Source organism: Amblyomma maculatum, chromosome 3, assembly GCF_055883805.1.
Source record: "Amblyomma maculatum isolate TAMU_Amacu chromosome 3, ASM5588380v1, whole genome shotgun sequence".
NCBI lineage: Eukaryota > Metazoa > Arthropoda > Arachnida > Ixodida > Ixodidae > Amblyomma > Amblyomma maculatum.
In genome coordinates this window covers 155543886-155571782 of record NC_139346.1, presented here as the reverse complement: position 1 = coordinate 155571782, position 27897 = coordinate 155543886, and the positions used below count along the sequence as shown (strand labels likewise).

Here is a 27897-nt window from a genome sequence, read left to right as displayed (position 1 = left end):
ATGCTGCTTGAACCCAAAAATACTGTCTTGGGCTTCTTAACTTGCTCACTGTCATGCTGCCACATGTTGCCTTATCTCTTGCCAACAAAGATCAGATGTTAGGCTTGTGGTTTTCATTAAAAAAAAAAAAAGAAAAGCCCAATACTTCCAACATAAACCTTAGTATCTTGTGCCCAGTTACAACATGCGAACTTCCTTCAAGGTTAACCCGTAACCAATGGTGAATTGGTGACTTCCAATTGCAGATCTGGAGCACTTCCAGAGCAACGTTTCCTCTCTTTTCAGAGCAACTGTATTTCCAAAACCCAGATCCAGAAGACAGATCGCATCTTCCAAACACACATGGGGAGCGATCGCCGAGCGAAGGTCACTCCGTAGAGAAGTCAGTCGACTTCGACTCTCGATTTCCGACCACTTGTCTTCACGATGCCGGCTCCACCCTCTGTGCTTTGTAGCAAATGATCAGTACTTGCCGCCACTATGGATGCAAATCCTTGTCACGAACTTGTGAGCTCGAGCCATAGAGGAGCCTTGGCTTGGAGAATGACTGCCAAGTATGCGCGAAAACTGTCTTTACACACTTCTATTTCGTAAATTCGAAGCCATTCAATTATTTATCTGCTTTGGTAGACTAAAAACAGTGCACCGCGACTTTCTCTGTGTGCCCGCATTTGGCTGTGCAACCAAGAATGAAATAATATCGTAGACTGTTGATGCCAAAACTATTTCAAGAAGCAGCGGTGGCAGCTTAGATTCGTTACAGGTTTGAAAACAGACACGTGCATATGAAGAGCAAGCAAGTGCAGGGAATTATGTATTTTTCCTCCATCAGTTTGTGAGTGCCACTTACTTGCTCCGGCTGGAACTCGAGTGTTCGAAACACAGAGTTGGGCACATGCTCTCCGCCGGACTCGAATGCCCAGTTGCAAAACATGCAGACCAATCTGGTTCTGTCATTAGAAATCGCAAGTCTGCCCCAAAAATACTATTGGATTTAACATGCAAAAGCTGCACGTGAACTACAGGGGAGCCATAGTATTCTCGTCCAAACAAATGGCACATACCCCCATTGGAGATCGGCTGAAAATCAGGAGGCAAAGAAAGGCTAATCAACTGAACATATTTGCTGGCATAAAAAGAGAAAAAAGAAGGCAGTAGATACACACAGGAGACCAACATTTAGAGACCCTAGTATAAATAGGGAATGAACTGTAACAAAGACAGAAAAGGTCATTTGTAAACTTAGCAAGGCAGTCAATGAGACTCCAGCAAGAAATTTTTAATTACGACATAAACAGACCTGTTGCTGCAACCAAAGTTCATGCAGCTTCGAATTACCATTGTCACCTTTCTAACATGCTCTGGCATCACTCAGCACCCCAGTGTCCTTGCATTTCCGCTGGTTTGAAATGGGATTCTATCCTGCAGCCAAGGTTTCACCAGACTAGTGCCAAAGCCCGTGAGCTGCCAGGACTGAAATCATTTACAGGACAACAAACCATGAGCACTAAGAAGAAACCTGATTACACGTAAAGATTGCTCTGCTGAGTGCCAACAGCAGCCAGATCAATCCTCAACCGTTTTCAGGTTCCTTAGTTTTCTCCATTTTTAAGTTGACCCAAAGCAAATGATGACACCTACAAGCATTGTCACAAACTGCAGATTTCAATGCAAAATCTTTTAATATAGGACATGCGTTTTGTATGGTACATGTATACATAGGTATGTAAATATATAAATTTCTCTCCACCCCTCCCTTTCTTAAAGGTATGCTAATTATGCAATATGGTGATTTGTCAGGGAAATAAAGAAATTTCTGAGGAAAACAAAGGAAGTCACACTAACGAAAGTTTAGAAACAAAAAACAAGACAGGTCTCAGGTCTCAGCAAGTCTGGCAGACAATTACGTCAAGAAAAACTACAAGGTCAATGTGTGCCAGTTAAATGTCACAGTAAAGTGAAGAACCTATTAACAAAAGCAAAAATGCTGTACACATAAAGAGAAAACAACCCAAACATACAACTATAAAAGCCCGCTTCAAAAGCACACCAGAAAAAACACTAGAAAACCGGCAACCCTGAAGACATGCCCTTTCACTTCCTTCCTACAAAACAAGCAGTACCCTCACCATGAAAGAAGAACAGTAAACAGATGACTTTCAATGTTGCTTGAAATTCTAGAGTAACACTTGGAAATTCTAGACTAACGCCTGCATTTTGCCTTTCATCACACATTGACTCCCTGGCCTGCATTTCACAATAAACCTATCACGTCGAATTGTTCTATGGAGAATCAAGAGGCAGAGGCTGTGTCCAGTTCACACAACAAAATGCTTGGCCTGCATCAAGAACTTCAAGCCTTTCGCAAGTTCTGCCTTTTGGCACGAAGCAGAAGTCTCCCAAACAACCACACCTGCCACTCTTTTCTCCACAGATGCAGGAGTGGATAGCAACTGTGCTCGGAATGTTTCATGGCCTGAAGATAGCTACACAAAAGTTTTTGTGGCACTCACGAGAAGACACACATGCTGTAACCATCAGCCTTTGCTCTATTTGCATGTAATAGGCTTTTCCACAAGTCCAGTACATACCACGTTTAGTTCTCTGCACCTACCAAGTGACAATCGGTGCTAAAATAGACGAGCTACTGAGACACACAGCTTCATGCCACAGGTATTGCTTCTCACCTGTGGAGATAACTTCACTCTCAAGAAGGACCGCTCACCTCCGCATACGTCACCCAATGCTAGAACCTACTTGGAAGCAATTCATGTGTGCTCAGCATGCTGCAATCAAAACCATGAAAATGATGAAGAAATGCCCCAATGAAGTGTAATGAATGACAATGCACTCACTGCATTATAAGCAGACCCGCACAATGCAACTGACAGAGTAGAAATGCAGAAGGACATGTACAAAAAGTAGTGCTCGCTCTGTACAACATGATGCTACATTTGAGCTACCATTATGCACTGTCCACATCATCCTGCAGGAAAAAAAAAAAAGGCAAAAATCTTCACGCAAGCCTACATGCCACAGGGGAATAGAAATATTAAATTATGCTTATCTTCTGCTTGGTTCTCAAATTCCTAACAAAACATGAAAGACCGGTAGGACCACTTGACAGTTGTGTTATAAGCCACAATCACAACGACTTATATGCAAACTCATCACTGTAATTTACTCCAGTACCACTCTGTCACACATGATCAGTGGAATGAAGCAAAATATTCTGAAGCCCTGTTTCATGCTGCATAATGTAGATGACTAAAAGTGGACCAAGAAAGTCTTTGTCAATGTTCACTTTCCCAAAAAGTTTATGCCCCTGGATGTATGGGCCCTGAAATGAAATGCAGTAACCCTCCTTCGTACCGGACTGCTTGCACGCTTGCCATCGCTTTCTTCGACACACACAATCACACGAGACAGCTGTAGTTCCTTGAACTGCAGCAAAAGCTGGTGGTGCACGTGCCTAAGCCAGCACTTTCATTCAGTACGCACAAAGGGCAGCCCCGACATCTGGCGAGGATTTAGAATACAAGCTTCAGCTGCAGTCCAAATGAACCCACAATGCTCTGTACACCCCATTCACCTCACACCTCACTCCACAGCCTCACCCATTTCTGCTCCCATTTTTGGGCTGTGGTGCCAAAATCATCTAGACCATTCAGATGGTGCTCAGAGTTTGCACAGGCAGAACAGGAGCGGAATGAAGGCTCCGATGGCAACAAAGATGGGGAGGAGGGCGCTGCTATCGTCTCCCGTGTATGGGTTGGGGCTACGGGGCCCAGAGGGTCGCCGCGGCTGATGCTGAGATCCATGAGCTGAGTCGCCAGAGCCATGGCTGGCAGGAACGTCTTCCTCCTCTTCCTCGTCCTCTTCCTCAATCTCTTCCAATGGGGGCATTTCGGGCACATCTGCAAAAGAAAAAAGGGAATCGCCACAGTGAATGGCAATACCTTGCATGTGGTCATAACCTTGACGAAATGTGTTACTTTATTTCAGTATTTGAATCTTTGCAACCAAGAAACAATGGCTAGGCTGGGCTAGGGTTGGTTAGGTTAAGTTCATGCTGCCATAAGCTGACACAAAATGCAAGAAAACAACATATATCTTGCACAAATACCCCAACCGGGCACATCAGTACTTGTAAATGGATGTGATGACTAATTAGGCAGAACTGCATGTGGAAAATTGTGACTTGGCCAGGAGGTGGTAGGCTTGCTACCATATCTTACACCGCAGGAGGCTGAGCGCTTGATGTGGTGTACGCAACGTGCTTCGTTTGCGCTTGCCGCTTACGTTTGTACCTTACTGATTACAATTTTAATTGTCTGATAAGTATTTTGGATGGCAAGGAAAATTTACTGTGTGTAGGCAAACTGCTGTCCTGAATGCAAAAGAAATGGGGTGGAAATGCGCTGTGCCTCGACGCAACTTGGGGTACTGAACATGTGATGCGAAATTATCTCTCTTTGCGGCTCCGAAAGGAGGGGAGGATTTGAAGGTATGGCCACATGCGATTCCATGCAAAGACCGCATCGTGCAAGTGACAGACCGACCATGTAAAAAAAGTTTGATGCACAGTACATCCCAAAGACTTGGAATGCAGTTTACAAGGGACATGTTCTCGTTAGTACACCACAAAGCGTGATCCTCACAAAGGACGTAGTTCCTTGGATGTTCACCCGTTGTCCCAGCTACATGTCAGAGGAGAGAAAAAATAACCTGCAAACCGCCAACGGCTCACAGCTACCCACCAGACTGTTCTTTGTTTTTACTGATACTGATGCCAATGATATGCTCTTGGAGCTACCACATAAGAAGCTTTGCTTACCAATATACTTTGTTGGGCGAGTTGGTAAACATCCATTGATAATAAAAACAGCGCAAAAGGGAAGACATAGGACAAGATAAAAGGAAGCTACAGGACAAGCGCTAGCTCGCAACTCAGCCTAAGCCTTTAATCCAATGCCCAGACAAAAACTAAGCTTCTGCGTGAAACATCCCTGGGTTCATCTGCTCATAAAATAGACACTAAAAAAATAAACCTCTTTGCTTAAAAGAGCAAGAGAAGTCTTGATGACACATTTGATGTCCTTTGAAATAAAATATGCTTCTACCACTTCTCTTGTCAACTTTGTTTTTTGCCGATATAAAATTCTAACATGGTTAAATAGGGAAGGACATTTCTTCTCCTTCTTCATTGTCTCACAAGAATGACAATGGGAGATCAGAAAACCTCCTAAGTATGGTAACTGCAGGACAATGAAGAATCACATCTGATAAACCTATTTGACATTACTCAAGCATTCAAAGATGGCCTCACCAGTCACGCATAAATGAGCTGAAGGGAAAACTTGACGGTCTTGTTGAGAGTGAGAATGAATGTGAGGTCTTCCTTTTTGATGAACCTAACTCAGCCAGTGCAAAAAAATTAGATAATTAAGTCCCCAGGTTTCTATGCAGAAAACTGCTGAAATGCACAGAGTGTTCGGCATGCATAACTAGGACCGTGGGTTCTGTTAATGTGACAAGGCCTGAAGCAGCCTTAATCAGTCTTTCAAAAAGCAAAACGAAGGCTAACGCACACAACTATTCCCACGCTTTCTCTCTTACAAGTAGAAGAGCAGTTTTAAAAACGCTTTCGACATCACAGTTGACTACATTATAGACAATTATAGGCAATAAAAAGGACATAATGGTTCAAGTCATTCCTTACTACGTAGCACTGCAAATGCAACAGTATTGTAAGCACTCAAAAGTTTCATAAGCTCTCAAAACTGGTTTAAAACTTGCTTGAAAGTCTTTTTTTGTTGCATTGCCAGTGAGTGAAATAATGGATCTGGTGTTTGCAAGGCAAATTGTGCAATTAATATGTGCATCTTTTTTTTTGTATTAACAGAAGGTTATGCAACTGAGTGAAATGTTGGATTAGATATAGTGTTTGTTATGGAAATTGTGCACTAAATATGCACATTTTGTTTCTTGAATTATGTAAAGATTATGACACCGAGTGAAATACTGATTGCAGTCTTTGTTATTCAAATCATGATACATGCGCATTTCGTTTTCTTTTATTATAATAGGCACAAAAAACTTAGGCTCTATGAGCCTATAAGTTTATAGTAGTAGTTGATTCCCCCATTGCAGTCCCAGTATGTCAAACATCTAGCTTTATTAAATAGCTGCTCATTCATCACGTAAAAAAAAAAAAAAAAAAAAAAGGGTTTTAAGAGCACTGCAGAATCTGTAGTGGAGAAATGCGAAAGTCTGAGCGTTGCTGCTGCACATGGTACATTGCGCGCCCCCTTCTTTAACGCATCAAAGTTCACCGGCATTCCATAACTGGTTTACAGGAAAGAAAAGATTCAATATCTGTCACTCATGGAATCTCGCTGACACATCTAGCGGACAAGTCTCGCCGACGCGAGATTTTCACCGTGAGCCTAGAAAGGCTTTCGCCTTCATAACTGGTTCACAGGAAGGAAAAGGCGCAGTACCTGTCTCACTTGTTTCCGTGGGCACCAGAAGTCTTCTTGGGGTACCATCGAGTCCATATGCTGGCGACCAGATTTTTGTGTAATGGCTAGTAAAGTTTTCGCTATAAAATTTGGAGACAGTTAAGCTCCCTCTAAAGGGTATGATGCAAAAGTGGTAATGGCTCCCGTTTCCCGTCTTCCTTTCTATACTATACCTTTCTACTATACTATAACTATACCTTTCTTCATGACTGTACAGTGCTCTTCACCACATCTTCCCTTTTCGTCTCGCGATGCTGTCTTCCCCTGCCCTGCGCAGTCATTAGTGTACGAAGTGGCTGCACTGAACTTGCCATTAGTAACGATTCGTTCTATTCACTCACGTTGCAACATGGCGAGTGCATTGGGCATGCCGAGCAACATCTATCAAGCAACTATGCAGTTTATAGGCTTTGCTCCTATTTTAGACGTTTCGTTCGGAACTTTGTGACCATCATTGACCCTCTGATGAGACTTCTCAGCGCTCACAAACATCTTTCTGCCTGGTCACCAGCCAGCTTGCGATACTGCTTTTACGAAATTACGCACGATACTTACCACACCCCCTGTATTGCGCCGTTTTGACCCGGCTGCTCCTATCGAAGTGTACACTGATGCCAGCGACGCCGGCCTCGACGCTGTTCTTGCCCAACGAAAACCCGGTGTTGATGAATACGTTGTGGCATACACAAGACGAATGTTGACCACGGCCGAGATAAACTACTCGGTGACAGAAAAGGAAAGCTTGGCCATTGTTTGGGTGCTTCAGAAATTTCGCCCATACTTGTATGGGCACCCATTTGATGTTGTTACAGACCACAAGCTTTGTGTTGTCTTCACTAAAAGACCCCACCGGCCGTCTCGCCCGCTGGTCGCTTAGACTACAAGAGTATGGTATCCGAGTCATCTATCGTACAGAGCGCAAGCACTCTGATGCAGACACTTTATCTCGCTCGCCGGTGCCGCCTGACGCTCCGTTGTCCCCTGCCTCCAGCTCCGCCTTGCCTTCCCTGTTCATCGAAGACATGCCATCTGAACAGCGCAAGGATCCGTGGCTAACATCACTAATCGATCTTCTTACGAACTCGTCACTTTCACCGGCTCCTTAAGCCCTTCGTCGTCAAGTGCAGCATTTCGCCCTTCATGACCGTCTTCTCTATCGACGCAACTATATGCCAGATGACCGTAAAGGCCCGTTCACACTTGCGACTAGCAGCGGTCGCGTGACCGTTTTGGTCGAAAAGCGACAGTCGCAAATGGTCGCATCGGTCGAAAAGCGACTGCCGCGGGCCGATCGGGCACTGCTCGAATTTCCAGTCGCGCGACTACTAGTCGCAAACCATTTCACCAATCAGCGAGGTCCCGGAGTACTCGATCGAGCACCTTCTCAATGCAATTAAAGAATACCCCTACCTTTTCAACAAACGGCACCCGGAATTCAAAGGCAGGGAGAAGGAACATATGGCCTGGGAGGAGATTGGAAAGATATTCAGAAAGATATTCAGACTATCCGGTTAGTACCATGAACTTTTGAGAAATGGGTTTTTCACGCAGGTGCAACATTTTATATTGACACCGTCTATTCGTCGTCGGCGTTCTCCTGGAAACACGAGAGCGCGGCATGCGCACCGGCTCGCCTGAAAAAGCTGAAGTGTCTGGCAAGCGGCTGCTACCGACGTTCGCTGTCATCGCCCAGCAGCTCTCCTATTCCCAACTCGTTCAGAACGAGAACAGAACGAGAAGGCGACTGTCGCAAGTGTGAACATCAGTAGTAGCGAGCTCCTCTCCTCTCGTTGCGCGACTACCAGTCGCGCGTCCTCATTTAGTCGCAAGTGTGGATAGACCTTAAGCGGCTGCTCGTCGTACCTCGCCACCTCCGTAGAGATATCTGCACATCTTACCATAACGATCCGCAGTGTGGCCACGTGGGTGTATTTAAGACTTATGAACGGTTGCGACAGCGCTTTTATTGGTGCAGTATGTATAGCTTCGTCAGTAAGTATGTGCGTTCATGCATCGATTGCCAGCGTCGCAAGCTTCCTCCTCTCCATCAGCCGTCTCCACTACAGCATCTTCCATGCCTATACCGACCATTCCATGATGTTGGAATCGATTTGTATAAACCTCTGCCGTACACACCTGCAAGGAATAGTTGGATCATCGTGGCCATCGCTCACCTTACTCGCTATGCGGAGACAGCAGCACTTCAGGATGCCACCGGACCCAATATTGCGTCCTTTCTTCATCATTTCATTCTGTAGCATGGGGCCCCCGCGTGAACTTTTAAGTGATCGAGGCAAATCTTCCTTATCCGAGGTTATCGAAGCGCTCCTACACGAATGTCAGACCATCCACCGGACAGCCAGCGCGTACCACCCTCAAACCAACTACCTGACAGAGTGCTTCAATTGCACACTGGGTGATATGATGTCCAAGTACACCGCCTCCGATCACTCCGATTGGGCCAAGATTCTCCCATTTATAACTTATGCCTACAACACCGCTGTTCAAGCAACTAGTACAGGATTCTCGCCATTTTTTTCTGCTGTACGGGCATGAACCTTCGTCTCTACTTGACGCCATCCTCCCCTACCGTCCTGATATCTCAGAGCATACATAGCTTTCAGCAGCTGCCAGGCACGCCGAAGAATATCGCAAGCCGGCTTGCTCGCTTACTTTGGACGAGCAAGCCCAGAAGAAAGCCCATAGCAACAGCAGCCACTCTGTCCACCAATTCTTTCCCGATGCTCACGAATGGCTCTGGGTCCCATCGACACTCCCAGGTCTGACCAGCAAGTTTACTTCCAAGTACCACAGACCCTATCTAGTGCTCCAACAGACCTCTCCCGTCAATTACCAAGTTGAACCGCTAGCCGCTTCCACCGACCTTCGCCACCGTGGGCGCGAGATCGTTCACGTCGACCGTTTGAAGCCTTATTAGGATCCCGCTATCCTTTCACCTCCTTGAGTCACCAGGATGGCTCTTCTTTATTGCGGGGGCCAGATTGCAAAGAAGAAGTTCCGATTAAGGGGACAGATCGTTGAGAAAGAGGAAGTGCTTTTCCAGACTAGCTTCTACAAGTTAAGCCACCACCGCTCCGGTCTTGCTCGCTATCAGTGCCTGGATCCCCGCATAACAATACCTTATTCTACTTGACCGCTTGCACAGTGCCAGCTACTTTTTCTCCATCGGTCTTCATTATGGCAACTGGCAGATCCGAACGAGACTATGAAAGAACAGCATTCTTCACTCCTGATGGCCGCTACCAATTTAAAGTGATACTTTTTCGTCTTTGTAATGCCCCTGCCACTTTCAAAAGGATGAACAACTCTGTTTTGAGGCTTCAAGTGGACGACTTACTTGCTTTACTTCGATGACACCATTGTTTTCTCGTCCACTTTTGCCAGCCACTTCTCTCACCTTTCTACCATTCTTGCGCTTTTCTGCCGTGCCGGACTTCAGCTCAACTCAAAGAAATACAGCTTTGATTACTGGGAAATCAAAGTTCTTGGCCACTTGGTTAACGCAGACTGTGTTCAGCCTGACCAGGTAAGATTAGTGCCGTCAATGCTTTTCCCATGCCCCATTCATAGCGCAAAGTTCAAAGTTTTATCGGCTTGTGTTTTTATTTCCGAAGCTTCGTCCAGAACTTTGCAACTGTTGGCCACCCTCTCACCGATCTGCTGAACAAAGACATACAGCTAGAAGCAATATGAGAGAGAACATGGGAGCATATGGCCTTCACATTTCACAAAGTGCTGCCATCAGCAGAAGATGACAATAGGTGGTACCAGGGCATGCTCAGAAAGAGCAGCCGACCAAGCTTACTTTGCATGTACTTTTACCACTGATACTTATCAGCTGTCAGTGGCCGCGCTTTGCAAAGAACAGAGGCCACGTGCTCCCGTCAGGCCGCGGAAGCACAGCGGCACTTCCGTCTCGTCTAATTCGCCGCACCTTCTTACACACGAGGGCGAAAGCGAAAGCGCAAAACATGGGAGGCGGACTTCTCCCTCGCGGTTAAATTTTCCTCTCGCACCGACGGCGCCGCCGACTCCGCTGCGTGGCTTCGCCCTCGCGCGAACCACTGCAACCATTACTGACTCCACTCGTTTTGAATTAGAAACGGCATCCGTGTCGGTCCCCTGTGTGGCCTAGCACTGTGAATTCTCTGCGTGTTGGCTTATCGGCCAAAGTCGCAATTGTTCTTTGTGGCTTTTGTACTCTGTGCATCTCACTCCTGCTGGCTCTCTGCCCCTTCGTGAGATGAGAGACTTGTCTACGTGCAGCTATGAACCCATCTCTTCTGCTGATTGAGCTGGCCCTTACAGTGAGCGACATCCGCTGTGGTTGGTGTTGTTGAACTTGTTACCTTCATGTCCTGTGGAGAAGTGTAAGTGTGTTTGAAGATAACGGTTCTTCCAGGAAGGCTAGTGTAAATTTTTAATCATGTATTTTGGTTATGTATAGAATGGTGACATGTGATTGTCAGCATCGAATACCAACCACAAGGTATACTAGAATGCATGCATTTACTCTATAATTCTGCATTGCTTTGTTGGTATGGAATGCGCATAATGAATATGTGTATCATTTATTTGATTTCATATCAGCTGTGCACATATTGAAACAAGCTGTGCCGGCAAGCTGGGTTCTTTTGTATTGATAAAGCAAGCATCCAAGATTGCAATGTTAGCGCAGAGCACTACTGTAAAAATTTGGATATGTAAAGTGGTATTTGTGTGCGTGAATGTGTGTGTGCGTGTGTGTGTGAGTGATACCCCGTCGCATGTTTTCATTCTCTATTTCACATGCAGTTAATAAAAAAAAGGAAGACAATATCTGCTGTTCTCTGTGCCATTTCTTGCCGCGGTTGGGTACGCTTGCTCGCGAGCACCTGCGCCCTCGAGAACGCTGTGCCGGTGGTTTTTCTTTCCATCATACTGTTCCTGCCGCCAGCCGGTCACGACGCAACAGGAACGGTAAGGTGCGGTAGAAAATCTGCGGCAGAGCGTTTTCCCGGGCACGGATGCATGCGAGCATGCGACCCACGCTGCTTGAAGCAACCTACTGACACCCCCTACAGCGCGCCGTTTTCTTGGACCGCTCCGCTATACGGCCTCCCCCGTCAAGTCCATTTTTTATGCGCCCCCTCCCGCCACGATGGGAAGTTTGGCGCTAGCGTCTGTAATTCGTGGCCGCTGGGAGGGAAAGAAAGGTGCTACTAATTGTACCCTTCTCTTGGGGCCCCGAACAGGCTGCAGCTTTATCGGAGATAATTTGTGCTCTCACCATCCTACCCGTCTTGGCCGAATTGAACCCTTCTGCCCCAACTGAACTCAAGTGACCATGGCATTGGAGTTATACTTGCTCAGCGACACCACAGTCACACCAGGGTGATTGCGTATGCCAACTGTCTCCTATCTACGGCTAAACAAAATTGCTCCATCACAAAGAGGGAATGCCTGGCCCTTGTTTGGGCCGTTACGAAATTGTGCCCTTATTTGTTTTGAGACCCTTTACTGTCATCGTGGACCACCATGCCTTATGCTGGCTCTCTTCACTCAAAGACCCCACTGGTCGTTTGGAACACTGGACGTTACGATTACAAGAGCATACCTTCTCTGTCGTTTCACCAAGATGCAAACTGCTTGTCCTGTCCCCTCGCCGATTCTGACTCTGATGTCGTCGCATGCATCTCTTCTTTATCGGCCTTTCCCCACATCGTCAAAGAACAGCGCTTAGATTCTACACTGCGTTCTCTAATCGACCGTCTGACTACCAGTCATTCTTATCCTACCCTAGCCCTGTTCGTACTCACAGAAGACGCACTATACCGCTGCAATACGCGACCTGATGACGTGAGCTCTTGCTCATCATTCCCCAATGTCTGCTCCCTACCGTACTCGAGCAGTTACATGATGCTCCCACGGCTGGACAGCTTGGCACCTACCGCATGTATGGCAGCGTGCGCCACCGTTTCTACTAGCCAGGGCTCTACCACTCTGTCCAAAACTATGTGGCCACATGCGAGATGTGTCAGCCACAGAAGAAGCCTTCCGTTTTGCCTTCTGGATGCCTGGAGCCCATTCCCATCCCAAATGACCCATTCTTCTATGCTTGCGTCGACTTGCTTGGGCTGTTTCCGGACTCCACCTCGTGGAACACACTCTTTATTGTAGAATTGTATATGAAAGGCCACCTGAGATAGATGTAATGACCTGCTTAACTAAATCGTGCAAACGTGCCTGCGTGACCTAGGGGTAGCGTGTCTCACTAAGAATGCAAGGATCCTGCAAGGCTGATTGCGATCCCTCCCATTTGAAAGGAGAAACCCAAGTTGGCTGTTCCTGCTTAATCAACATGTCATATGGTCAAGTGATGACAGGTCACATATGTCACACAACCCTACATCCAAACAGTGGATGGGCATGACCAAATGGCATGGTTTGAGGGGTTTTACGTGCCAAACCGACTCGGGCTATGAAAGACACTGCAATGGAGGGCTCCGGAAATTTTGCACAGACATCACGCAGCACACGGGCGCCTTGCCTTTCACAAAAGCAGCCACCGCAGTCGAGATTTGGTTCACATCCTTGGGCACAGGAGTCAAGCGCCCTAACCACTGCACCACCACCTTGGGGCCCAACTGGCATGGCCAGTAAGAGAACTGCAAGGATAATTCTACAAAACAGAGGCCCTCAAATGCCATTACCTGGTAGTTTTCAATATAAACTGCATGCTAACTCAAGCAAATAAAAATTTAATTACTTCAGTTAGTTAATTACTGATATTACGATAAATATCCTCACAGTTTGTGTCCACCTGGCAGCATACCACATGCACAAAAACAACTTTTGTGTACTGCTTTTTGTATTTTTTTTTTAAATCCTGGAACTATGAACACTATCTAGATGTGCGATAACAAGGACAAATAAGCATTTACGGTGCATGAAATAAAACTTCTTACCATCCAGTGTTCCCCTCATCACATAGATGGCATTAACCTTTGGATTGTCCCGGTATCCCTGCAAAATAAAGGGAATTGACATGTAGCGAAAAATGCAGTAAAAATTAATTAAACTAAGTGCAGGGTGTAATGTATAAGTTGATGTATTGAACAAGGCCTAAGCTGCAGGCTTCCAAATATTAAACTCCGGCTGTTGCTTACTATTGCTTCAGCCAAATAATAACTGACATGTAATTAGGGCAGGACAATCATTAACGCCTTGATATTTTGAAACATTGCTGCCATCAAGCCAAAATCACACAGTCGTCAAAGACACAGTTCAATATCAGTTGCACATGGTGTCACCTACAGAAAAAGCTACATGAATACATGCCGTTGAATACAGTGCCGGGTTTGCTGAGCCTAATAATAAGAATGCCGCTGCAAGAACGAAGGCACGAGTAAAGTACTACAGTTGACACAAAGCATTTTGGTAGTCAGTGCCAGCGGTAAACAATATGACGTTCTGGCCTAACAGTGCCATCACATGTGTGAACGGTGGAGGATATGCAATTGTTTTCGTTGAAAAGAAACAGTCATGAGACAAGTCATGCAACACTCAATTTTCCAGCCTTACAACCCCGAGACACAAACTGCTAAACCAATTAAAAGTGCTCCGGAAGTGAACGGAAGCTTGTTCCACATCTGGCCGCTTGTTAGGGGTAAGGCCATTCATGCACGGAGCGAATTAATGCAAAATGTCTATGTTTCTTCGCCACCTGTAGCTGCAGCAAGACAACAAATGAATGTAAATGGTTGTCTCAAAGAGGGACTTGACTTTTACAGTATATCATCCCGCCGTTTTCTTTCTATACTAAGCACATGGTGCATTTTATGCCCAACTCTTGAGACCTCCATATAAACTTCCACAATGGATACACTCAAACAAGGCAAAAAAGCCATTGAGGCGCTGTGCAAGAAAATCCATGCTTATACATGTACCTTGATGAATTCAACCTTGATCTTTCCATCATGGGTGGACTCTTCCCCGTTGATGCGCAGCTTGTTGCCCTTGATGCTGAATGCAATGTACTCATCGTGAGCAACTCCTCGTCCAACCTTGGCATGGATGTCTAGGTCAGCCACCACAGTGTGCTGTCCATTCAAGACCACGTCAAACACCTGCGTGAATTTTTTTTTTTTTTTTTTTTTTGTTACGGAACATGTGCGGAAGCAACAGAAAACACAGAGCAAGAGGTAGTTCTGAATGATGAGTAAACTTCAGTCCACACTGGTCTATTTTCCTATCAAAAAATGTATATTGGAAAAAAAAAAAGAAATCAATCAAGCTCCAGTCATGGGAGCAAATGCCAGCAATAAGCTGTGAATCTGGGAGCGTAACAAGTTGCTGGAGTAGACTTAGTAGCTCCTTCTTCATACTGAGCAACCTTTATGACCACATTACTAACACGATTTACGGTACTGCTTTAAAAGTACAGTTGTGACCGCTGCATTCTTATCAAGTTTACTGCTTTGTTTAGTCAACAACCCTGGCATAACATATATCAAATTGTAGCTACTTAAATGCTCTTACATATTAATGAATAATATTTACCTAAGCTCTACACATAACATGAAAACAAAATATCTTTCAGTTTAAGATTAATTTTAGGGGAAAGAATTAACACAGTGCTGAAAAAGCATGCATACAGTAATATCAAAACTTCAAAATATACAAAGTTGGCATAATGCGTTTTGTTTTCTTTAGTGTTAAGTCTTTCATGACCATGGAGTAAAACAGGCGAACCTGAAGAGTCTTGGAGACAAAACTTTATCGAATGAAATATTTGGATGATTTTGCAGTAAAATGTACTAAAATGTAGCTACTTAAATAGCCTTTCAAATATATACCATTTTTTTTTTACCTTTACAAATGACAAAAAATATGACTACAATAACTTTCTGAAGAAAACTCGAGAAAGTAAAAAAAAAAAGGCTTGAATTTCAAAATGAAACACTGCAAGATACAGAAAAATGTTGCATTCTCATTTTTATGGCAAAAAAAAAAAAACGAGTTTTTAGACTTGGCTTGGACCTAGTGATATGAGTGAAAGCTGTGTTAACCATGATTATGCATGGTTGGACGGTTCGAATTAGGGGGATGCTCAAGCTTCACCTTGAGAGTAGACGCTATAGATTCTGTGACACTGCTTTTTCATTCAGCAACATTTTATCATATTTCTTCCTCAAGTCAGTTTTAGGGGAAAGGAAGACGCAGTATCTGTCTCAGTTTTGAGTGGGCGCTGACACTTGATTATGTGTCGAACTTGCGCCAACTTTTAATTCCGCGATTTGTATACCATTTTCAAATATTGCACAACATCTGCAGGGTGGTCAGACGACTAGTACCTGCAACCCCCCCCCCCCCCCCCCCTAGTTCTCCCATCACTCTGCAAAACACTGAACAGCGCTTGTGCTTATATCAGGAGAATGGTCAGTCATCTGCGGGAATGAGTGGTGAGCCAACGGCGAGTCACGTAGTTAAGCACACCTGCCAAGCGAGTGAGTCAAGTGGTTAGGGGCACCTTTCGAGTGTGAGAGTCATGCAGTAAGCACACCTGCCAGGTGAGCAAGCCACATAGTTAGGCACAACATGCTTTAAAGATCACTGGTGCGGAATGACATGATCTTGAGCTTTGCATGCGAGATTTGGAGCTTCCGCTCCAAACTTTGGCACGTCTAACTGCCGATTTCCTTTTTTTCGGAAGTAGTGATGACCAGCTCCAGCGGCAGTTATTGGGAGTCCCACACATCCCTTCTCCTAACTGCATTAACAATATGAAGTGACTCCAAATTACCGTGACCCAAACATGTTTATGTGGTGAAGTCCACTTTGAAGGTGTGCCATCTTCGTAACAACATTGCTAAATTGATAAAAATTTTGTTTTCAGCGGGATCTTCCTCTGCCTATGGCACAGCTTAGAAGTTTTTTGCATTTCGACCTTTTGTGGTTTATGGCTGGTCTGTTTTGCGCAGCACGGCAAAGTGCAATTTAGTTTGCCATCAAAATTGAAAATCTGCTCCAGGAGCTCTCCTCAGAAAGGTAGGTGCTCATATTCCAACTGATGTATCAAAATAAGCTTAGCAATACCTAAAGTTCCGAAGGAGCCACCTCATGTGCCATAGCTTTCCTTGTTGCCGAAACTCTGTCATACAGGGTTGCTGAAACTATAGTGAAAAGAAATAAAACAGCAGGAACATACAGTGAGCTTGTGCAACTGCTCAAGAGCGAGCTTAACCTAAACGTATACCTTTCTTGGGCCACTGTATAAAGTTACAGACTAATACTTGACTGACTCATCATCCCAGCTAAAATCTGACCCCACAAAGTCGTCTTTGGACTCTCTGCTACTACTCTATTTTAGAAAATCCACGGTAGAAGCAGTGGAATCATGAAAAAGGTGTCGAATTAGTAGCGCATCCTAGCACGATGCTCGACAACATTTTTGTTGACATTTGAGAACCCTCCGCTTCGAATAATTATTTTTTCTACATCACTGCCTGCCGAAAAAAAAGAACAACGTAGAAACTAAGTACTACAGCTCTCATAATATCTACCTAGGTGCGCCTACATATTTCATCGCACGGAAATTCATGCTTGGCAGTGCATCAGATACCATCGGTTATATATGACCGATTTCCTATGAAGTGGTCCTGAAACAGCTAAGGAGTTTGTTAGACTAAAACTCAGTATAGGCTCCCAAAGCATTGCTCAGTGGTGCTGCAGTCCCCGATGTACACCGTCATCTATGACCTGTGACGTTGACGGCTCGCTCGCTGCTATCGCCGCGTGGGTCGCGCGCTCTTTTGCACGTGTACGCATTCACGAGCTATGTCGCATGGGGGATCGACAAGACTGCTACAAATTTCCATGAAGCAAGCTTAATTAAATGCCAGAAACTTGTTATTCCCGTCTACACTGTAGAGCAAATGACTGAGGGGAGATGAGTCACTACTGACTGCAAAATACATTTCCCATGTGATTGTAAACAGTAGACAGTGCCTCTCAGAGTAAGTCCGCTACATAATTATCAGCGCTGTGAAGTGAAGCGGCTCACTTGTTGATCATAATTTTAGGCTGTAGCATATGCGATGTATATACGGTTTTGTTGTTAGATTACGACATTATTAAAGCAAATCTTGCAGTCGAAGATTAAGTACACAGATCAAAAGGTGCTCTTCGCGGGCGCAAATGCTAGTAGACTGAAATGCATGTTAATGGATGACTCATGCATGCTCCGTGCGCTGCATTGGACATTAACCGGCTCGCTGGCTCGGGATCGAAATCCAAGCTTAGCAAAGCCGGTGCACTGTTCCGCCCATATATTTCAGTTCTTATGAAATGTGTACGCTTCATTTATGATAATATTTGATTTGCACTCATGAAACCTGCGACGCAAATGGCTTCTAGTCTGAATGACGCCGAGCCACAGGTGCGTCATTATACTGCGCTTGGGACGTATTTTTGTTATTGCTCAATTTGAAGAAATCTGTAAGTAAGCATCTCAGCAAGGCATGTTTTGCCACCAAGAGGCCTCGTTCCTTATATTTTCTCGGTCATTGTAGAAATGAAAACATTTGTGTGGCACTTTGGACCCTTAAAGTGCGATAAGGCGAAAGCATTTGTTTGAAACTTCGCTGATTCCTGGTTTTACTGCGTCTACTTCTGTAGGCTGTGTGATGTGACGTTCGAGGAAGCGCCAAATGAAAGGCGCCGCACAGACGTCTGGATCAGTATGACACAATAGCGTAAGCTACCAGCCAACATATAAAGCCCTGCTTTAACCGGGCCATAGGAACGTGTTTGCGTGGCTTAGGGATAACGTGAATGCAAGGGTCTTGGCAGGCTGATTCTGATATCACCCTCCCATATAAGAGGAGAGGCCCAAGTTGGCAGCACCTGCCGAACGTAATGTCAGGAAGCCCTAGGTCCAGTTAGTGCTCGGCCATGTCAGCTGCCGGCTACTGCCTTCCACGTAACGAAAGCGCATTAGGGCTTACGCATTAATACATCCCCCTTTGGGTGGTGTGGGCCCAGGGTGGCCCACCTTGACCTATGGTGGCCGTCATCTTGGGTGGCATCATGTGACTTAGGGTGGCCGCAAAGTGAGACGCCTTCTGCGAACGACAGTATGAGCCATTAAAGGCTTTCACCTTAAAAGGCAGATGTCCCTTAGCACACTCGCATGTTGGATATCTGTTGATTTGGTTGCTTTTAGAGCGCTCACAAAGCAGAAAGATTATAAAAATCGGCAAAACAAGCCACATGCGGGGAGCGAGACAAAAGAGAATCTTCCATCCCGTTCTTTTTCTAGGCATGGTAATAAGCAACTGTACTCTTTCACTACTATTCCAAGTGGTAAACTGATGAGATTTCAATTTATGCAAAAGGTTGAACTTGGCTCTTTTCCTTCCCTAGAAGGATAGAGTAAGCTGACGGGCTAGCTGGTTTTCCGTTATGTACTTCAACAGCGCATGCTACACACGAACAGAGGACAAGAAAACGCACACATGAGCGCTGAAACGCAGCTTCGAGTCACAATGGCCGATCCATCCGCAATGTATCTCTCCGCCTTCCCCTGGGGGGCCAGCCTGGATACTTGCCTGACCATGGTCAGCAGATCAGGTGCAGTTCTCCTAGGTTCCCCAGCGAACTTTGGTCCATGGCTGAGAAACCGATGGACATCCTCTGAGGATGTCCTTGACGCCGCCGATGAGGTGGACGGGATTTCTGATCGGCTTCTTAACTGGCGCGAGCGCACGTAGACGTGGAAGGATCCACTGCCAGAGGAATTCGGTGGTACGAGCGGCAATGGCAGAAAGCCCGTGCCATTTTCTTGTTGAGGATTGTGGCGGCGAAGATGACAGCACGAGCAGCCGGAGGTACTCCCGCTGAAGACGAGCAATGTCAAGACAAGAATGTCAACATCTTGCTCGTCTTCAGCGGGAGTCCCTCCGGCTGCTTGTGCTATCATCTTCGCTGCCGCAATCCTCGACAAGGAAATGGCACGAATTTTCTGCCATTAGCACCCGTACCACCGAATTTCTCTGGCAGCAGATCCTCCCATGTCTATGTGCGCTCGCGCCGGCTAAGAAGAAGCCGACCAGAAATCCTGTCATCTCGTTGGCAGCATCAAGGACGTCCCCGAGGATGTCCATCAGTTTCTCAGTCATGGACCAAATTTCGCTGTGGAGCCCAGGAGAACTGCCCCTGATCTGCTGACCATGGTCAGGCAAGTGTCCAGGCTGGCCCCCCAGGGGAAGGCGGAGAGATACATTACGGACGGATCGCACATTTTGACGCAGCTTCAGAGCTCGTGTGTGTGTTTTCTTGTCCTCCGTCCGTGTGTAGCATGCACACTCTGCACTCACAACACCTGTTCGAATCCCCTGAGTGTAATTTATTTCTTAATTCTTTTGCCATTCACTAACAACTTTCCTGGGGTGTATATTAGTTTAGGCTGCATTATGTGATTCTTTTTGTTTCTTAATAGCCGAAAAACATGCCGCGAGCAGAGCCATGAGGTGGCGGTATGACAACGGTTAACACTATGCAATTACCTTCACCGTAATCGTTTCCTGCCTTCAGTGAGTGTATGGTACACAGAGTTAATTCAACTAAGACTAGACAGAAAGCGACGACAGCACTCCCATGTAAACCTCTCCACTCCTTTGCTAATCTTGTTCGCAGCCACTTCTCGCATACTACTGCTCTGTACAGCCAGCGCCCTCTAGTCCTAGGTGCAACAGACAAGAACGATATGAAACTAATCAGCTTTGATATCATTTAAATTTTACATCTGTAAGAAAAAAAAATGTGAAAACGTTTTTTTATGAACCTTAATGCATTCTAGATCTATGTTTTAGAGTTTGTTGTGCGAATAAACCAAAAAATTCTGGAGGGCACTTTGGACCACTAAAGTACAATGAGGCGAAAGCCATTATAGCGCGGTGGATCGTAACCAGCACCTCTATCTCCCTCTCTTCTTTCAGTTTACAGCATGGTACATGTGTCCACGGAGAATGGTGACAGATACTGCACCTTTTCTACCCTTTAAATCAATTTGAAATGCCACTGATGTCTGCTGTGCTAACGCCTCCTAGACATCTGGGTCTGCTTCTGTTTGCTGTGCGGTGCAGCGTTCAAGGAAGTGGCAAATGAAATGTGTGCGTGGACGCCTGGATCGGACAGCCGGCGGTGTCAGCTTCGTACATGCATGAATCGCCTAGTGACGTCATGATCTGTCGTGACAGTACATTGCATGCCCCTTGTTGAAAACAACCAGCATTTCATTGAAGGCATCAAAGTTCACCGGCGCTCTATAATTCGTTTACAGGAAAGGAAAGGCGCAGTATCTAGTGGGTATGTCAGCTGGGCATGTCAGCTGGCATCCAGTCGACACCATGTCAAATCCATTCCCGTTTTTCATGCAGTTTGCCCTAATCGTCTCGACTGCGGAAGCCGGCGCTGTGAACACGGAATTCATCCTCGCTGAACGCCTACGCCAGCACGGAGACTGCGCAAAAGAAAAAGAATTTCCGAATCTGAGTGACTGCTGGGGATCGCCACGTGCTACCTCATCGACGTCATCGACGAACCACGATATAAAAGCCCTCCTGCCATCATCCTTCTTCAGTGGGCATGTCAGCTGGCATCCAGTCGACACCATGTCAAATTCATTCCTGTTTTTCATGCAGGTTAGTAGCAATGTTTCTAGAATCAAATCCAATAATATGTGCCTTATCCAGCTGACATGCCCACGTAGAGTGCTTGAAGTTTATTTTATTGGTCGTGACTTCATATTGTCTCTACTTATGCTGTGTGGCGACATTGAGTCCAACCCTGGGCCACCCACTGAACAGCTACTGACCCAGCTCCTTGAAGGCCAGAAAGATATTCAGCGGAGACTGGGCGAAATTGAGGCCAAATTGCACAAAGTGGAAGAATTCACATCAGCTATAAATGAATTCAGAGATTTAAGCCGGGAGCTAGAATCACGAGTTACATGCTTAGAAAGGAAGCTTGTCGACCTAGAAGACCGGGGCAGACGAAATAATGTAATCGTGTTCGGAATTCCTGAAAAATTGAATGAAACTTACGAAGAACTGTCACAGAGTGTGTTGAAAGGCGTGTTCTGTGACAAAATGGACACGAAAGTTGTTTCAGCCGAGAGAATTCATAGAATCGGTCGCAAGCAACCTAACAAGCATCGACCTGTTATTATCAAGCTGATGGATCATCGTGAGAAAGCTAACATACTGAAAAACTGCTCGAAACTAAAAGACACCGATTACTCTATTTCAGAAGACTTTTCGTATACCACGCGGCAGATACGGAAGAATCTCTGGGAAAGCACCGCAGAGATTCGAAAAGCCGGTCAGAAGGTTAAGCTAATCTACAATAAGATAAAAATTGGTGACGATCTGTTTGTTTGGGATGACACTAGCAAAGAAAGAGTCCTAGAGCATGGCAGCCGGAATCGAAAACAAAGTGACCAATGAATCGAGAACAGTCAAATTAAATCGCTAAAATGTATTCAGTTTAACGCCCGGAGCATTGTGAACAAGTCTGAGGATTTGGAAAGTATAGTAGTGGCGCATAAACCGCATATCATTATAATCACCGAAACCTGGCTGCACTCTGATATCACTGATGAAGAAATTACGCCACCAGGATACAGAATTATGCGCAAAGACAGGACTTCTCGCGGTGGTGGTGTTGCAATTCTTTTTCAAGAATCTTTCCAAGTAATCAGGCTACCTGACGTGCAAGGAATTGAATGCGTCATTTGTAAACTAATTCTAAATGAACTTAGTCTTGTTATTGGCGCGTTTTACCGCCCACCACGAGGTGACGGTGTTTTCTTTTAGAAACTAAATGAGTTCTTATGTACTATAAAAGCACAATCAAGTAATGTACTATTGGCTGGAGACTTTAACATGCCGCTCGTCAATTGGGACAAACAGTTTCCAGAGCCGCTCTGCACATCAGCCGAACTACTTGTAGACATCGTACTTGATCACGATTTAACTCAATTAGTAAAGCAAGCAACGCGTATACAAAAGGATAAGAAATCCATTCTTGATCTTTTCTTCGTTAGTAACAGTGTCTTTCGTCGCGGTCCTCTACTTCAATATTTCGAAGGCATATCTGACCATGTTATGGTATCTTTAAACATTCCATTGCTTCTTCCGAAAAATAAAAAGAAAGAGGTGCGTGTTGTGCCAAACTTCTCGCGTGCTGATGATGTTGCAGTTTTAGACTTGCTTGATATTTCATTCTCAGATTTTGTGGTTCTTTACGAATCCTGCGACTGCTCAGTAGAAAATCTCTGGGTTTTCTTTAAGAACCTTGCTCTGAATTGCATTTCGCGTTTTGTGCCTACTCGGGTAATTACCCTCCGCGCCAGCAGCCCTTGGATGACGAGGGAACTTGTACGCATGGGACGAAAGATGAAGAGAGTTCGCAAAAAACTTCGGCGAAGCCAGTCGGCAGTTGATGCTGCTAAACTGTCTGATATGCGCTTGAACTTAAAACACAGTATCAAAAAAGCAAAAGAGTATCACTTTAGCGTATCTATGAAAAACTTTCTTGTTTCGTCCCCTGCAAAATTCTGGCGGCAGTTATCAAAGAAAAAGAAACCTGTGTACAGCGTTGTCGTTGACGGCGAACTGATTACTGATGCAACACAGATTGCTTCGTCTTTCAACCGTTTCTTTTGTACTGTGTTTACGCACGATGATGGTAGAAAGCCTCATTTTAACTCAGCTTGTCCGCCTATTACTGATGTATCTGTAACTGAAGAAGGTGTTTTCTCTCTGCTTCTCAGTTGTGACGCAAAAAAGACGCCGGGAATTGATGACATACCAAATACGTTTCTTGTGAGATATGCCGAATGGTGTTCCAAGTACTTAACGCTCATATTTAAGAAGTCTCTATTAAACGCCGAGCTCCCGGAGGACTGGAAGCACGGAAAAATTATTCCTATTCCCAAAACTGAAAATTCATCTCTACTTAGCTCATATAGGCCAATATCTTTACTGTGTACTTCTTCAAAAATACTTGAACATATACTTTTTGGGCATATATCAGCCTTCCTGGAAACCAATCACGTAATTGACGACCGGCAACACGGTTTTCGCAAAGGCTTCTCTACAGTGACCCAACTTCTAGAGACGATGCAGGATTTTGCCGCAGCTATTGATAACCAATGTCAAATTGATGTCATTTTCTTAGATTTCGAAAAAGCATTTGACCGGGTCTCACACAGTAAGTTCTTGCTAAAGCTAAATACTATCTTTAAAAACGATCTACTGTTGACGCGGATACAAGCATATCTATCGTCTCGATATCAGTCCATATCAATCGGCAATGCATGTTCGAGCCCAGCTTTGGTAAGCTCCGGTATCCCACAAGGCTCAGTACTTGGGCCATTGTTCTTTTTAATTTTTATAAATGACATTGTTAAAGACATTCCTGTCAAAATCAAGCTGTTTGCCGACGATTGTGTATTATATCACGAAATACGAACTCCTGCTGACCAGCTTCTTCTTAATGACGCCTTGGCTAAAATTGATGATTGGTGCTCAACGTGGCAGATGAGTATTAATACTAAAAAAACAGTTTCGATGTCTATTACGCGGAAGAAGCGGCCATTAAGTTTTGCCTATACTATTAATAACCATCCCCTGTCTACCGTGGACAGCTACAAGTACTTGGGATTAACGATTAGCTCTGACCTACGGTGGAACAAACACATTTCTAATATTAAAAATAAAGCTATGAAAAAACTTGGCTTTAAGAAGATCTCTCCGGTACTCTACGCAGGAAATTAGGTTACTAGCTTACAAAACTTTTATCCGACCTGTTTTAGAATACGCCTCTGTTGTGTGGGACCCTTATACTAAAGAAAACATTAAAACACTCGAAAATATTCAAAGAAAGTCAGTGCGATTTATTTATAATTCATACACCTGGCAGACGTCCCCTACCATGCTACTTGAGAAAGCAAATTTGGATTCTTTGCAGCTCAGGAGATACCGCGAGAGGCTTAAATACATGTTCATGATTGTTCACAACAAATTAGGAATTAACAGCAGCAAGTACATTGAGCTCGTCCCGGGTCGTTCGACACGATCCTACCATTCTTTAAAAGTGAAGGAATACTCATGCCGCACTGAAACATACAAGAATTCTTTCTTCCCCCGTACTGTGCGCGAATGGAATGTCCTCAAAGCGAATATTGTAGAGGCTTCTACTGTGCAGTCATTTACGGAGTCGCTTAGGAATTTGTAACAATTTTGCAGCATTCAACATTTTCATTTTTTTTTTCCCCAGTGCTCATTTTGACGCCAGGCGTCGTCTAATATTGTATAATGTTGTTTCTTTCGGTATTGTGTGCTGAGTTGCGCGTACCTCAGGGAGGTTTTCTTTTTGTCAAAGTGTATTTTACACCCACTCCTGCTTAAGGCTTTGCAATAAAGCCAGCAGTCTTCTGTAAATAAATAAATAAATAAATCACTCGCAGAATTCCGCTATCATGCTCACGGTAGACAAGGGGAATTATGAAAAGCGTTTCACTATCCGGGGCATGGCGCAGTTGGTAAAGCGCTGGTCTCAGGATCCAAGGGATGGAGGATCGATTCCCGGTGGAGACAAGGTTTATTCATTTATTTTTAACTCCCGCTCTCAAAAGAATGAAACCTCTGCTGACAACCTTCTGTCGACAATGATGAGGCATTAAAGGCTTTCACCTTAAAATAAATAAATAAAAGTATCATCATGGTACTACACATGTGTAACACCACCTCCTTGCCGTGCTTCACCCACCTGCTATGTTACCTTTAGGTTGACTTCAGCGACACCTTTCAGCAACAATCACTGTTTAACTACTCCTACAGGATATGGTTTGGCAATACACGTACTGTAGTAGAGTAGTATATGTCGCATACAGCAATCTGTGTACAAGTGCTGTAGTAGCATAGTATGGTGTGTAGTGTAATTCATGTATAGTTCATGAGCTGGTCGAAATGTAGCCCTCCACTACGGCACCTCTTTCTCTCTTCCCGCTTTCACTCCCACCTTTCTCCCTTCCCTAACTGCGTGGTTCAGGTGTCCATGGAACAAGTGTGGCAAATACTGCACCTTTCCATTCCTGTGAATCAATTATTATTATTATTATTATTATCATTATATTTAGTGCTGCCATGTGCCATATATTGCAATTCATGCATGAGTACTGTAGTGGCATAGTATGTCACATAATGTATTTCGTGTACGAATAGAATGCTGTGTCGTTCAATTGATGTATGATACTATAGTGCCGTTGTATGCTGTGCCGTGTTGTGTAATTTATGTATGAATCCCATAGTAGCGTAGTATGGCCCATAGTGGAATTGGCATAACATGTTTTGCATACTTTAAATTATGCCCGAGTACTGCAGTGGCATAGTAAGTCGTGTAGTGTAATTCATGCATGGGTACTGCAATGGCATAGTATGTTATCCATTGTAATTCTTATATGAATGCTGTAGTGGTGTAGTATGTAGTGCAGTATGACCTGGTCAATGATATGTAATTGACAGACATAAAAAAAAAAAAAAAAATGAAGGTGCTATTGCATTTCCCCCTTTTAACCTCATTTTTTTTTTTTCCAACATGGTACTAACACTCGCTTAAAAAACTACAAGGATTCAAGCTGTTGCAAGGTCGGCGACTCCGCCGGACATTTTTTTTTTTTTATATGGGAGTTTATAACAAACGAGTCATCTGTACCCCATATGACGCTGGGTGAGTGCAGCTGGTAACTGCTACTTAGCCTTGCTTAAAGGCTGGCATTCATTTTCCGTAAAGATAACTCTGTTGCACTACTGGAAACATCTGATTACTCGCCGAAAAACCAGGATAGCGTTGTGACCTCCCAGTACCCCAAGCCGTGGCTAACATCACTGCAAATCGGTCTATATCACACTGATAGTTGTTACCAGTATAAGTTAACGTTCATATTAACCAGACATTTTAAAAGCCAATGCAGCTTTCAGTACGCAATTCATCAGCTTAAAAAGGTTGATTGACGTCGCGCGACAAGCGCACCAAAATAAAATATAAAGTACCAAACAATGAAAAAAAAAAAAGTCAGAAGGCAGAGAATATGCCACAACGTCGATGCTGCAGCGACAGTTAAATGCCAAGCGATGATGAATGCACACATTTTAGACGGACTGCAAACGTGTAAAACGAGGTGCGCAAGCGTGCCTCGTTGGCACGTCGAAACGGGGGCGAAACCAAGCACGGATGTGTCTTCGAGCGGGATTCCCAGCTACCGGTGCGCCTAGCAGTCGGAAGACGAGTGCAAAAAAAATATCAAAGACATTAAAAAGCAGACAAACGAAAGCACCACTTCCTCACAACAACGACAAAGCGTGTCAGCACTTAATATAAAACAAAAGCGACGACCACAATGTGTGCGCTGTAGAACACGAGCAGATGGCTCGGCGCGGATTCCGGCTCCTCGCGAGCGCTCGCGCGGCGATCGAATACACTCGGATGGGAAGCCGAGCGGCGGATAGCGTAGTGAAGAAAGAACAGAAAGAATAGTCGTTAAATTGATTAAATCGCACGAAGTGCTACGAAAGCTAGCAGGTGCAGCTGCAATCGCTGCATTTTAAACGCGTGGCTGGTAGCGAAACGCCACGCAGACTGTGCTCCTGCGGCACTTACCTTCCGCCCCGACGAATCGAAGTAGACTTCGCAGAACTTGAGCACCAAAACGTAGTCACCATCCTTGTTAACCGGGATTTCGTAGCCAAATGTGGCGGTGTGATAGCGTTCCGTCTGGTAAAGGATATGATCGTTCTTGTGAGCCCGGCCAATGACTAGAAGCTTCCCGTAATCGGACGCCGTGCCGACTTTTCCGAACAGAGGATCTCGCTTGTACCTGATACCGTGAATGTCCACATGTTCCTCACCACCGGCATTGATAGCATATATGACTTCGCCCAAGCAAAGGGCAGGATCGCAAAAGGAGAGCAGAATGCAGAGCGGAAAAAGTGATGCTACGAAGCGTTGCATCCTTACGGCGGCAATGAAGAGCTGGTCGCCGGGACCAATAAATAATGCCAAAAACGAAAGATAGGGTTTGCTTAAGAGATTAATAGACTATATCCGTCCAAGGACGACTTTCTACGCGTTTCAGGCATGAGCTAGTCGGCTTACTACGCACGAATCACCTAGCAAGCGCGTACTCATCAAGAACATCGCGTCTACAGGCAAGCGGCTGCCGAAATCCACGCGAAAGGAACAGTGCGCAGCCAGTTGAGAGAGCCACACATTCTCGTTGGTAGATTCGTATGCAAATAAACGGCAA

The 27897-nt window shown here is 45.0% G+C and overlaps 2 protein-coding genes across 2 annotated transcripts; one reads left to right on the top strand and one right to left on the bottom strand.

The window, feature by feature from the left end:
- Window positions 1-1663: 1663 nt before the first annotated feature.
- Window positions 1664-27845, bottom strand: LOC146196547 (malectin-B). Its single transcript, XM_084598293.1, has 4 exons — window positions 27252-27845; window positions 14474-14653; window positions 13493-13550; window positions 1664-3917 (listed from the first exon to the last, which is right to left on the bottom strand). The coding sequence occupies exons 1-4, from the start codon at window positions 27600-27602 to the stop codon at window positions 3679-3681; spliced, it is 828 nt and encodes a 275-aa protein (XP_084454419.1). The 5' UTR covers window positions 27603-27845; the 3' UTR covers window positions 1664-3678.
- On the top strand, window positions 20293-22384 carry LOC146196548 (uncharacterized). Its single transcript, XM_084598291.1, has one exon. The coding sequence runs from the start codon at window positions 20897-20899 to the stop codon at window positions 22031-22033; it is 1137 nt and encodes a 378-aa protein (XP_084454417.1). The 5' UTR covers window positions 20293-20896; the 3' UTR covers window positions 22034-22384.
- Window positions 27846-27897: the final 52 nt, after the last annotated feature.

Bases quoted from the DNA above. Each gene is read 5' to 3' on its own strand.
- LOC146196548 (XM_084598291.1), top strand. From the start codon at position 20,897: ATGTCAGCTGGGCATGTCAGCTGGCATCCAGTCGACACCATGTCAAAT.
- LOC146196547 (XM_084598293.1), bottom strand. From the start codon at position 27,602: ATGCAACGCTTCGTAGCATCACTTTTTCCGCTCTGCATTCTGCTCTCC. The intron at 13,551-14,473 runs GTACATGTATAA...TTTATTTTGCAG, and splicing joins TCAAGGTTGAATTCATCAAG to GGATACCGGGACAATCCAAA. The intron at 3,918-13,492 runs GTAAGAAGTTTT...TTTCTTTTGCAG, and splicing joins GATGAGGGGAACACTGGATG to ATGTGCCCGAAATGCCCCCA.